The sequence below is a fragment of the Trichomycterus rosablanca genome, chromosome 9 (assembly GCF_030014385.1).
Source record: "Trichomycterus rosablanca isolate fTriRos1 chromosome 9, fTriRos1.hap1, whole genome shotgun sequence".
NCBI classification, from domain to species: domain Eukaryota; kingdom Metazoa; phylum Chordata; class Actinopteri; order Siluriformes; family Trichomycteridae; genus Trichomycterus; species Trichomycterus rosablanca.
Window position 1 is genome coordinate 22,321,422 of NC_085996.1, and position 14,024 is coordinate 22,335,445.

Sequence of the window (14,024 nt, forward strand, 5' to 3'; positions counted from 1 at the left end):
CTTTCGGTATTTTTCTTTGGGTTAATCATTGATTAATGATGGTTAAAAAGTGTCTATTTCTGAACCTTTTAGACGAGTGGTGTCACAGCATCACAGAGAAGATCCAGGAGCACACAAGCAGAAGCAACATACAGAAAAATAACAGAAGAAATGTCCTGATGTAAAATGTTTGAAAGCTTTTTTTGCCTGATAAAACAATGATTCATAAAGCATCCACTAGAACTGTACAAACTGAAACGAGAGCAGAAGGGAAGTGATGCCAATCTCCGGAGAATTTAGCGTTTGGGTCGCATTTGTAACATGCATGCCAGCAAGAGGGAACAATAGTCCTGTGAATGCAGAGACATAACAACCCCCCTACCAGCCCTTCAGCCCCGTGAATCACAAGAGGAAGTAACAGGAACAATACTGACCAGTACGTTCTCCCACAGTACCAGCATGCAGAAACACACAATTCTTTCAGCAAGCAGAAAATATGAACTACTCATTGATGTTTTGCAATATTGTATCAATTCTCATACACACATTATTGAATTTATTTTATTAGGATTTTAACGTCGTGTTTCACACGCTTTGGTTACATTCATGACAGGACAGGTAGTTACCGGTTACACAAGATTTATCAGTTCAAATCTTTAATGTTAAACACGTTGTCAACAAATTGTCATTTACAATTTTGTATCTCCAATTCACCTCACTTGTATGTCTTTGGACTGTAGAAGGACACCGAAGCTCCCGGAGGAAACCCACACAGACACAGGGAGAACATGCAAACTCCACACAGAAAGGACCCGGACCGCTTCACCAAGGAATCGGACACAGGACCTTCTCGCTGTGAGGCGACAGCTCTACCCACCAAGCCACCTTGTCATTCTTGACTTATTTTTTAACTAATTAATAGTTTACATGCAAAGACTTGTAGCAGAAAGTAGTTTGCACAGCTAACATTAGCATTAGCAAACCTAGCCAACAACATTACTTCTCGATCCCTAAATTCAATGAAATGTGGCATCATTCTGGCTTCCGAAATGAAGAAGGTACTACAAAGATCAAAACTAGTCATGCTGTTTGCAAAATGGGTCATGCCAAAATCAAATATTCAGGGAACACTACAAATCTGGGAACATACTTAACAAGACACCAATCTGATGTACAGCTAATGGTTTAACGAACAGCGGATCCCTCTTAACACACTCTGGAACAAGTTCACACACTGAAGTTCCCACTTACCTTGCCCAGCCGAAATAACTCAGTCAATACTTGTTGCGATGTAAAAATGAAGCCTTTGGTAATATGGTACATTTTACCAAACATTTTGGGACAGTGGTAGTCTAGTGGATAGAGCTTTTGGCCCATCAAACGGATAGTTGTGGGTTCGAATCCTTGCTTTGTTGTGCAGCCAGTTTTGAGCCCTTAACCCTGTCTGCTCCAGGGGCGCCGTACAATGGCTGACCCTGCGCTCAGACCCCAGCTTCCAAACAAGCTGGGATATGCAGAAAAAGAATTATTGTACTGTACACGTGTATATGTATATATGACAAATAAACACCTTCTTCTCATTTATGTCAAAGTTGTAAAGGAGGAAGTTCAGCTGACAGCGTGGCTTTGACATGTGGTGTTTGGACACGTATGACTTGTATGTGCTACATGATGACCACAAAGGAAAGAACCAAAAAGACAGTGTTAGTTCTAGGAGCAGCATGGTTTCCATACCTGTAAGCCATAGAGCAGCAGCGCAGCAGAAAGGTCAGGAAAGGAGCAGTCCAGCAGTAAGAAACCTTGTCGACCTGGAGAAACAAAAACATGAGACGATAAAGCCATTGGTAAAGACACAGTCAAGGCCTCAAAGGGGAACTTTATTTCTGCTCTGTTTTGGGTCAAAATAGCTATACGGGATCAGTGGCTAATGAGGAATTAGGAGACTGGGCGATGATCTCTGTACATTGTTATTAATGTAACCTTTCTAATAGCTAATCAACATGCACTGCGAGGTCTCAGTATTTCGGAAATTTTGCCATTTTTATCAGCACTACAAGGTAATGGAACTATACGTTTAAGACAACAGTGCATATTTCTTGCTAAATTTTAAGCCCTTTAAGACAAAACAAAAGTCAATATCAACTGGCTGCCTCACCAGTGTGTGTAGATAAATAGATAGATAAGTAGATAGAGGGACGGACGGACGGACGGACGGACGGACAGACAGACAGACAGACGGATGGATGGATAGGTAGGTAGGTGGATGGGTGGATGGGTAGATGGATGGATGGATGGATGGATGGATGGGTAGGTGGGTGGATGGGTAGATGGATGGATGGATGGGTAGGTGGGTGGGTGGAAGGATAGATAGATAGATGGATGGATGGACAGACGGACGGACGGACGGATAGGTGGGTGGGTGGGTGGATGGATGGATGGATGGGTGGGTGGGTGGAAGGATAGATAGATAGATGGATAGATGGATGGATGGATGGATGGATAGGTGGGTGGAAGGATAGATAGATAGATGGATAGATAGACAGATAGATGGATGGATGGATGGATGGATGGGTGGATGGATGGATGGATGGGTGGGTGGATGGGTGAGTGGGTGGATGGATGGGTGGATGGATGGGTGGATGGATGGGTGGGTGGGTGGTTGTGGATGGATGGATGGATGGGTGGGTGGGTGGATGGATGGATGGATGGATAGGTAGATGGATGGATGGATGGGTGGATGGTTGGATGGAAGGATGGGTGGGGTTTTGGGTGGATGGGTGGGGTTATGGGTGGGTGGGGTTTTGGGTGGATGGGTGGGGTTATGGGTGGATGGGGTTTTGGGTGGATGGGTGGGTGGATGGATGGATAGATAGATGGATGGGTAGATGGATGGATGGGTGGGGTTTTGGGCGGGCGGGTGGGTAGGGTGGATGGATGGATGGATAGATGGATGGATGAGTGGATGGATGGATGGAAGGATAGATAGATAGATAGATGGATGGATGGATGGATGGATGGATGGATGGATGGGTGGGTGGGTGGGTGGGTGGAAGGATAGAAGGATAGATAGATAGATAGATAGATAGATAGATAGATAGATAGATAGATAGATAGATAGATAGATAGATAGATAGATAGATACTTTATATAAATTTTTTAACTTGAATGAATTTTATTAGCTAGTTTATATTAGGCTATCTGCTATACTGTGTAATTAAAACCATTAGCTAATCTAACTACAGTCTCCTCTACAATTATTGGCACCACATGGTAAAGATTAGTAAAACGGGTTTTAAGGAATTCCCCACTACAAAACGATAAAAGCCCAACCTTTAAATAAAGTACTTTTATTCTAAGAAAAAAACATCCCATGTGCCACAATTATTGGTACCCCTGCAATTAATACTTCGTACAACCTCCCTCTGCCCAAAAAAACAGCACTTAGTCTTCTCCTATAACATCTTATTAGGTTAGAATACAGAATACAGAGCAAAGCGGGAAATTTGAGATCATTCCTTTTTACAGAATCTCTCTAGATCATCCAGGGTCCCAGATCCTCTTTTGTTCATTCTCCTTTTCAGCTCTGTTTGGTATGGGGTTCATATCTGAGGACTGAGATGACCATGGCAGCAGCTTGATTTTGTGTTTAGTAAACCATTTTTGTGACATTTGATTATGACCATTGTCCTGTTGGAAGACCCAATGACCACCTCTCAGTTACTTGACAAAGGGAGACACATTTTGACTTGAAATGTGCTGGTATTTATGGAGTTTAAGTCCTGGTCCTTTATAGGAAAAAAAACCCTAAACATCACAGTTCCTCCACCATACACTGAAAACAACCTGATGCCCACTGTGGTAAGTCCTTTTTATACCAAACCTAGTGCTGGACAATAATTCGATATCGATATATGTCGCGATAGAAAATGTTTCAATAACGGTGATATGATTTTTAAACAAATTCGAACGATATACATTACGCCAGTGATTACGAACGCCACAGGCACAAACCCAGTGCTCAGCGTTACCGCTCTGATTGCACTCCGCTACCTGGAAGCGGAAATTAGCGGCAAAATTCAACAGCTGTGAGTGAACGAGCATCCACAGTCAGGGGCGGAGCCAGGGGGTGGCCACTTTGCCCGTGTTACTTTTTTGCGGAAGCATTTTTGCTCACCGTTGTTCCCACAGGGACGCAATTTAACAGCGCACCTCAAGCAAGTAGTTCTCCACCAAAACAGTGCAGTAATACACTCAACATAAACGTCAACCACCAACACAATTACAGAAGAAGTACTACTACTGAGTACTAACACTACTTAGTTCTACTACTACTTAGTAGTTGTGGCGCGCTACGAGTAAAGGCACCAACGGTCTCTGCGCGTTCCGCTGTTGCTAGATTAAGCGGTTTTCCTCTAAATTGGGCGGGTTTTTTTTTCGAAAAACAATTTAATAGCATTTAAATAACACTTCTGTTTAAAAGAAAATATTCCGTTTTAAGAAGCCCCAGCATTGTAGAAGACTATTAAAAGTAAAGTAAATTTTCAATGCTGAGTTGGCTTAATAGTGTCGGTCAGACTCATATTCTTGAAAGAAAATTAAAATTTGTTTTCCATGCATTCACACTGGCATGTTCTGGGGTTCAGATGAGTCTCATCAGTACACACAAGTTTGCAATCAAATGATCAAGTATTGCAAAGGAATATCTTTGAAATTCTTCCTCATAATGTTAAGGTTATAGGCTATATTTTAGTTTTTCACTTGTCAGGGAAAATGAGAAAAAATAAAAAGCTTATTATTATGGTCTGTCTGGCCACCCCTATGAAAATTGTCTGGCTCCGTGGCCACTGTCCACAGTTGAAAAAGTAGCAGATGAAATAGCTGATAAGAGAGAAAGGACTAATTCAGTCGTGTATTCAGCTTGTATTTCTTGCCAGTAAAGAGGTTTGCAGGTACAGCCATCCAATTTTGGTGTTCTTGGCAGTTTTTCTGACATTTGTGTTATTCATATCGATATCGGAATTATATCGTATCGACCGAAATTAGGAGTTATTTCGTGATATAAATTTTAGCCATATCGTCCAGCCCTAACCAAACCCATTTTTGCTGCCAAAAAGATTCATTTTTGTTTCATCTCACCATAGAACATGGTTCCAGTTAAAGTCCCAGTAGTGTTTAGTAAACTCCAGGTGCTAATGTTTATGGTTATAGATGCCAAGAAAGGCTTTTTCCTAGCAAGCCCTCCCAAAAATCTGTTGGCATAGGAGTGGTGTCTGACAACTCTTCAACAGTGATCCTTGGAAATCCCATTTGCACTGAGCATAAATTTAAAAAAACCTGGGTCATCCAAGTCAAAATTGTTTGAGTCTGGTAGCTGCTTTTTCATCAGAATTTAAATATTGCCAATTCCCAATTCTTAATATCCCAATTTGGGATAATTTCGAGCTATGGCTTATTCAGTGTAAGCTACAGGACCACAGCACAGTCAGGGCTCTAACTGGAGAGCTCAAACTCAGGAACAAACCAATTTTTTTTTACCCAATTTTACTTAAAATTCTATTTTGGCTCAAGTCCAAACTATAGGTCAAATGCTTATTCCAGTATGCCACACTTAAACCTTAAAATCACAAGCTTAATCCTAATTTTTGCTCAGCGGCAAGCTGTAAAAACAAAGCAGCAAAGCGGTGCGACAGCAAATTTGACTTTATATTCTAGTAGTTGATGACACACCACACACAAGGCATTTGCTAACGTGCTTAATGTCAAAGTACGGGTGTGAATTGGGCCAATTCACAAGCAAATGTCTTTGGTTGATGGGTATCAAAATCTGCTGTTATATCAAACACAGTCGTGGACAATTTAGTGTCTCCAATTCACCTCACTTGCACGTCTTGGACTGTGAGAGGAAACCGGAGCTCCAGGAGGAAACCCACACAGACAGACACGGGGAGAACATACAAACTCCACACAGAAAGGACCCGGACCGCCCCACCTGGGGATCAAACCCAGGAGCTTCTTGCTGTGAGGTGACAGTGCAACCCACTTAGCCACCGTGCCGCCCATAAAACGGCTTTGTGTGAGAGTAATGTAAAACAGAGTCATGAATGCACATAGCATTAATATATCGGTACCAGAATTTGCAAGCTACCAGTTTATTTATCAATAAAACTGAACATGCTAGAAATGCAGCTTTTGCAAACAACATTAGCTCAGCAGTGACTTCGCTTTTCGCTCTTGCATAGGTCAAAATATTACTATCTATGATGCAAACTCGGTTATAATCCATTTTTCTCTGCTACGTGTGTGCTTCGCTTCAGACTTTGTCATATAAACAGTTGGTCTCATTGGTGGCGCTTTGAAAAAGTCAGCAGCAAAATTGGTCAAAGTTTAAACAGAACCTTGAGCACAGTGGAACGCTGTAAAAAACGAGCATCAACGCAATAAATAACAGGGTGCGTAAAGCTTAAGCTAGTGCAGTGGCAAGGTAAGCGACACCGCTTTGTGCTGGCTGTGTCATAGGTTCCTATGAAGTAAGACGGTTTGCCACATTTCATGTGAATGCAGCCCAAAAGTGTTGAATTTCAGCGGAGTCAGATTTCATCTTCGCTTTTAATTCGGAACAAGTGCTGTTTGTTTGTTTGTTTGTTTGTTTGTTTATTAGGATTTTAACGTCATGTTTTACACTTCGGTTACATTATGACAGGAACTGTAGTTACTCATTACACAAGATTCATCAGTCAAGGTTATATCAAACACAATCATGGACAATTTTGTATCTCCAATTCACTTGCACGTCTATGGACTGTGGGAGGAAACCGGAGCACCCGGAGGAAACCCACGTGGACACGGGGAGAACATGCAAACTCCACACAGAAAGGACCCGGACCGCCCCACCTGGGGATCGAACCCAGGACCTTCTTGCTGTGAGGCGACAGTGCTACCCACTTACCCACCGGGTGATATAAATGACCTTGTAACCGAGAGCATGAATCGAACAATGAATTCCTTGTTGGTTGTCAGTTAATTGGTTAATAATTAACCTGCCTAGTCAGAGCGATTGCAGTGATCTGTTGTGCTATTATGCCGTTATGCTATTTGAAGCATTTGGCCAATGGCAAAGCATGTTAATGATAGCAGCGATCATCAGTGTATTTTACAAACCTCGTGAACCTCTTGTTTAGGTGCTGTTTTTCTGGCATTTCCAGTCTGAAAACGGTGAGGAAGGGCTGAGATGACCGGACACTTACTGGGTAATAACCAGCAGATTATGCTCGCCTTACATTCCTAACAGACGACAGTCCCACCATGGAAGAGTTTGTGAATGCAGTCATGTGACTGGTTTTCTTTACACAGTGAAAAGGCCTCGAGCAGCTGAGACAAAACCACACAAGAACCAGGGTTTTATTTATAGCAGTGGTGAGCATTAGGCAGTGTCTTTACATCTCATTAACTATAATTACTGCTGCCTGTTACTGCAGGCCTGTGTCACTGCTGTGCTGTTTCAGGAACAGCTAATGACGTGTCGTTTCGCCTGTAGCATCTCGACCGCAACATACATGACGTCAAGAACTGAGATGAACTGTGAAGGAGAGCAAAAGTGATGACCGAGCATTTATACACAGCTCAGCCATAACAATAAAACCACCTTCTTGTTTCTACACTCACTGTCCATAGAAGCACTTTGTAGTTCTACAATTACTGACCGTAGTTCATCTATTTCTCTACATACTTTTTTAGCCTGCTTTCACCCTGTTCTTCAATGGTCAGGACCCCCCACGGGACCACCACAGAGCAGGTATTATTTAGGTGGTGGATCATTCTCAGCACTGCAGTGACACTGACATGGTGGTGGTGTGTTAGTGTGTGTTGTGCTGGTATGAGTGGATCAGACAAAGCAGCGCTGCTGGAGTTTTTAAATACAGTGTTCACTCACTGTCCACTCTATTAGACACTCCTACCTAGTTGGTCCACCTTGTAGATGTAAAGTCAGAGACGATCGCTCATCTATTGCTGCTGTTTGAGTTGGTCATCTTCTAGACCTAGACATGACGCTGTCCACGGGGCGCTGTTGGCTGGTCATTTTTGGTTGGTGGACTATTCTCAGTCCAGCAGTGACAGTGAGGTGTTTAAAAACTCCCATCAGCACTGCTGTCTTATCCACTCGTACCAGCACAACACACACTAACACACCACCACCATGACAGTGTCACTGCAGTGCTGAGAATGACCCACCACCCAAATAATACCTACTCTGTAGTGGTCCTGGGAGAGTCCTGACCATTGAGGAACAGCATGAAAGGGGGCTAACAAAGCATGCAGAGAAAGAGATGGACCACAGTCAGTAATTGTAGAGCTACAAAGTACTTCTATATGGTAGGTGGAGCTGATAAAATGGACAGTGTGTGTAGAAACAAGGAGGTGGTTTTCCCCCCAATTTTCCTCCCAATCTAGTCGTATCCAATCATCCTTTCGCATTACGCTGATGTTGACCTCCACTCCTAACCAAGGAGAGCCGTGACTAGCACACGCCCCCTCCGACATGTGTGCAGTAGCCGACTGCATCTTTTCACCTGCATGAGGTGTGTCCATATGTGGATCAGCTTTGCGCACAAAGAGACACACCCTGATCACACATTGTCCCCCGTCTCTGTGCAGGCAGAATCAATTAGTCAGCAGAGGTTGTAATTGCATTGGTTATGAGGAATCCCATCCGGCACCCTCCCTGCGATCAAGTCGATTATTGTTCGTGTAGGCGCCCAGCCTGCCGGTAGCAGAGCTAAGATTCGAACCAACGAATTGAGATTTGAGATGTCAGCTCTGGTGTGCTAGCGTGTTTTACCAATGCCAACACCAGAAATGGGATTACTGGGGGTTTTTTTGGGCTCCTTAAACCAGTAAAATGAGACAAACCATCTAATCAATTAAAAAGCACAACAGAAGAACAAATAGAATTAGACAGAATCATTCATCTATTTATTTCCAGTATTATCTTTATAATGATTAAGGCTGTGGTGTGTCTGGTGTCACCTGGAAAGACTGGGCATAAAGCAATACTGAATTGTAGCCAGGGTAGGGCTGTCGCGCTAACCACAATTTTGAAATACAGCGCTATAGACCAGCCAACCGCAAGGAATGCCAAGCAACCGTCACACCGCGATGTTCACGTTTTTTCTTTCTTTCTTTTTTTTTTTTTTTTGTTGCAGGGTCCATCTTGTTTTACGCTTACATTCGGGCACAATAAATGTTAAATAAATTCATAATGAAAATGAGCTAAGAGCGTCATTTTCCCGCCACCTGTTCGCATCCGTTGCTGCCGAGTGTCAGGCTTTGTGTTTTAAGATGGAAACAATGGCAACAGTAATTATAGGCAAGTTTATTAATTATCAAATTGAGTTCACACTCAATAAAATACTTGTAATTTAGACTTTATTTAAACTAGAGATGCATGAGTACCGATACTGGTATTTGCTCGTACTCGTACTCGCAAATGAGGCTCCGATACTAAACATCCGATACCGTGTGCCTAGTGCACGTTGCTGCGTTATGCCTAGTTCACACTACACGATTTTTGCCCTGATTTTCGCTCGGCGACTGGTCGGCGCTAGATTTGCCGGCTCGGGAGCAACTCGGCGTTCGCTTGGCGATCAAAACTCGGCTCTCGATCGCTAAGTGTGAACTATCCAACAACTCGATCCGACCGGCTCGCCGAGCGCTCGCTGACCGGATCGAGTTTTCTAGCACGTCAGATATCTGATCTGAGATGTGCGACTGGGAATGAGTGACATGTCGAATAGCCAATGAGAACGCAGGATACGGTGTGAGGGGAAACGCAGGAGAGGAGTGTAAACAGGTGGGACAGGGGGATAATATAGTTTATATCAGAATACACCGGCACACACACGTTTTACAGTATTTCTGACCTGATCGTTCTCTACAAAACATAACAACAAAACACCAACATTGCAAAAATATTTATTAACCTACAACTCACTACAGAACAATCCATGCTATTCGTGTTGCCAAATCCACTCAGATTCATTTATTTTTCCTCCTTGATTTCATCACATCAGCGCACAAACACTTTGATCACTCGCTACTTGTTGACGTGCATTTTTGGACGTGGTATCAATAAACCCCTCGTCACTTCTCACGTGTGTTTTTGTTTAAAAAAAAACGGTATTCTAAATAGGTATTGGTATCGGTATCGGCAAGTACAAAAATACATGTACTTGTACTCGTACTCGGTTGGGAAAAAATGGTATTGATGCAAAACACTTAATGACGGTTAATATGGCATTGCAGCCTGCAAATATTCTCTTGCTGGCTTGCTGGAATGATTTAAATGTATTTTTTCATTGAATAAAAATGTATTGAAACGAATAATAACTTAAAATGTAGTATATATTGTTGTTAATTATACCTACTAAATAGATGGTTAATAGTGGCGCTCTCTAAAGTCACATGCAAGTATACGTGTGTATTTGTGCAACGAGCATCAGAGAGAGTTTTACTGCTGCTACCCCACTCAGATCCTCTCTGAAACCAAATCAGGTGAACATGTTGGTTTTTCTAGCGAGCATGATAACGCAGGTTTAAGGTCTTATAGACTTTATTCTCTATTCTAAACAAAAGGTTTCATTTTATTTATTTATTTATTTATTTTTACCATATTTCGATTAGATGTGCATTTAAAATATTTAGCATAAACAGTTTGCTTTTTTGTGTTTCACAGTGTATATCTAGCCTAGGCTAGAAGCTAAATTTAAACTTTTTTTTTAATAGAGAAAAGCCGTGCATTTTTATTGCGCATCCCTGCTCTGCTCTGTATTTAACAATTAACACGCATTTGATTTGTCCTAAAGCTGTCTCATCTTTGTCATTAAAAAGCAATAATATACAGAATTATAGCCTAACAATAATGCTTGTTTATATAGCTCTAAAATCCAGATCAATTAAGTAATTTTCAAAAAAAAATAAAAAATGGCGGTAATATCGCATGAAACCTTTCGGTGATGAGCCACGCTAAATACCAAAAGGGGAAATTCTTTCACCGCGACAGCCCTAAACCAGGGCACCACATACCCAGTTATATCAAAAGGCAATTTAATGCAATGCAACCAAGCCTCTTTTTGCCTGTTTCTGAAAGGCCATGCCACACAGAGAACGCCCCAACTCATCCCAGATGTTGCCAAGAGACGAGCGATGTAAACAGAATCACGAGGACCCTGGTGTTGTGCTACAGACCTTCAAGAAGAGAAACGATTGTCTGCCAGTACAAAGTTCATGGAAGTTCATTTAAACCATCAGCTAAGAGGAAATATGTTCAGACGGTTACATGTAATTCAGGAACTACCAAAACTCAGAAATGTCACTGGACGAGGCCCCAAAATGGATTGGCATCCTGTCGGGGGTGTGTTACTGCATTGTGCCTGGTGATTCGAAGCCGGACCCACCACAATCCTGACCAGGATAGAGCGGGGTGGTAAAACATAACTTAAAAACAATGAAATGAATGAAATAAAGAAATTAGTCTCCATAGCACGATCAATCCAAAAGTCAAGGACTCTAGCTGTTTGGTCTTTGTTTATCGCAGGGACCCAAAAACAATTTTAACATCATGTTTTACACTTTGGTTACATTCATGACAGAACAGGTAATTACTGGTTACACAAGATTCATCAGTTCAAGTTTTTAATGTCAAACACAGTCATGGACAATTTTGTATCTCCAATTCACCTCACTTCAATGTTTTTGGACTGGCCGCTCAGATGGCGCAGCGGTAAAAACACACGCTGCAACCAGGCTGGGATCTAGACTACATCGTATCGAATCGCAGCTCTGCCTGAGCAGCCACATGAACAACGATTGGCCGGTTGTTCAGGTGGGCGGGATTAAGCCGGATATGGGTCTGGTGCAATTACGACCTCTGCTGGCTGATTAGAGGCGCCTGCACAGAGATGAGGAAGGAGTGCTCTTAGGGTGTGTCTCTCCGTACACAACGCTAGGTGGCACAACACTCGTCAATGTGTGGGTGACGAGATGCATGCGGCTTGCTGCCCACGTGTCGGAGGGGGCGTGGGTTAGCTTCGATCTCCTCGGTCAGAGCAGGGATCGGCATAGGCAGAGAGGAAGCATGTTGAGCAATTGGAAGTGCCAAAGGGGGAGAAAATTTTTTTTATTTAAAAAATGTTTTTGGACTGTGGGAGGAAACCCACACAGACACAGGGAGAACATGCAAACTCCACACAGAAAGGACCCAGAACGCTCCACCAGGAAATCAAACCCAGGACCTTCTTGCTGTGAGGTGACAGTGCTACCCACTGAGCCACCGTGCAGCCCAGTGAATACCAGTAAGCTCTGCAATGGTCGTCATTTGAAGACCAATCATTAGCCAATCAGGGTATCTAGTTATTTTGTTTTTATTTATCGCAGTGACCCTGGACCCAGGACCCAGAAGTTTCCACAAGCACACAGCTATAGGAATACCAGTTCCGAGATACACTCCTTAAGTGGAGTATATGTGTACAAACTGCCCTAATTATGCAAAACCTAAAAACATTCACACACATTTCAGCTAGCAGAGCATTTCTGGCCACTAGAATTATTACATGACTGCAAAAAAATGTGTTCATGAACAGACATGCTCACCCTCACGCACACATTCACTTGTGAACGCTACGCCAGGCTCATTCAGGGCCACATTCATTACCTAAAACAGTGGTCGGGGACAACGTACCCAGCATGAATGCTGTAATTCAGCAGCTAACGTTCACACCTTTCATTTACCAGCAATATCCTGCCAGCTCACACACAGTCACAACCACAGTCTGCCTCCCCATGCCACCACTCACACCCACATATCAAACTTCCTGTTACACCTCAGCTGCTCAGAAAGCAGTCTGTAAAAAACAAAAGTTAAAATAAAGGGGAAACTCTGAGTTCCATGTTCTACAGTGTGATACGTGTCTGTTCAAGCCCCTGGGTTTCTAGCATGTCTAATCGACCAGCTGAAAAAGGTACATCATTTTTGTTAAAGTGTGTGTGTGTGTGTGGAACACAGTAGTGCTGAATACAGTAAGTCCATGATGTCCTGTCTGCTGTGCTAGGATTATTGGCTTAAGCTGCAGGGTTACAATCAAGTCACTGACACTAACTGTACAAAGTGAATTTAAATACCTGGTGCTAATTTATTCTATGTTGGTTAAAGGTGATTCACACAGCCTGACCATGCTGTGAATGCTGTAACGTAGATACGCAAACGCATACAGACAGACTATTTGAGCAAAATGGTGGATGATGTACGAGGGATCTTCAAAATGTTTCCACACTTTTATATTTTGGTTGGAAACAGTGAGGGTGGGAGGAGTAGTAATTGGTCATGTCTGACAGACTAAAAGAGAGCTTATAGTCCGGATTTAGCTCCATCTGATTTCCACCTTTTTGGACGCTCAAAGAAGCTTTAAGGGGAAGAAGATTTTCATGTGGTGATGATGTGAAAGCAGCGGTGCATCAGTGGCTACACGATCAACTAGGGCTGGCTCGATACTACTTTTTTATGTCCGATACCGATACTGCAAATTGAGTATCTGCCGATACCGATACCAATCTGATACCGTCATTTCTCCTCTCAAACAACTAAGCAATAATAACACGTCTCAATGCACCATGGTTAAACTAGCTATCTAAATAACAATGCTCAGACTGTGAAACAAATATTCTAAAGGAATAAATACAGAGGACAATTCTAGATCTGTCAACTCTCAAGTCTACACCTTGAAGAAAATCAATAATAAAAAATATTCTTTCTAAACAATAAAAATGAAACAATTAAATAACAAAAAATAAACAAATGTATCCATCTTGTCCCGGCTTGGAGATCTCTCACATCTACAACGATTAATCCATTACTGTTATGAAATAAAACAATAAGAGTGTCAGATCAGTGCCAGCCCTACGCTCAACCAAAAAGAAGGTGACTATGTAAAAAAAGTTATGTCATAGACCACTGAAGTCGTGTCTTCATTTTGTAGGCCACGCCATGTTGTTAT

The 14,024-nt window shown here is 42.4% G+C and overlaps 1 protein-coding gene across 2 annotated transcripts in view; it reads right to left on the bottom strand.

Annotated features, from left to right (window-relative positions):
* Window positions 1–14,024, bottom strand: part of fryl (furry homolog, like) — a 217,154-nt gene that overhangs the window by 158,315 nt on the left and 44,815 nt on the right. For both annotated transcript variants that reach the window (XM_063002083.1, XM_063002082.1), the window contains exon 2: window positions 1,714–1,787. Coding sequence is in view for 1 of the 2 variants with exons in the window: in XM_063002082.1 (XP_062858152.1) it covers window positions 1,714–1,724 (11 nt within the window). In the remaining variant the exon portion in view is untranslated. The remainder of the gene's footprint in view (window positions 1–1,713; window positions 1,788–14,024) is intronic.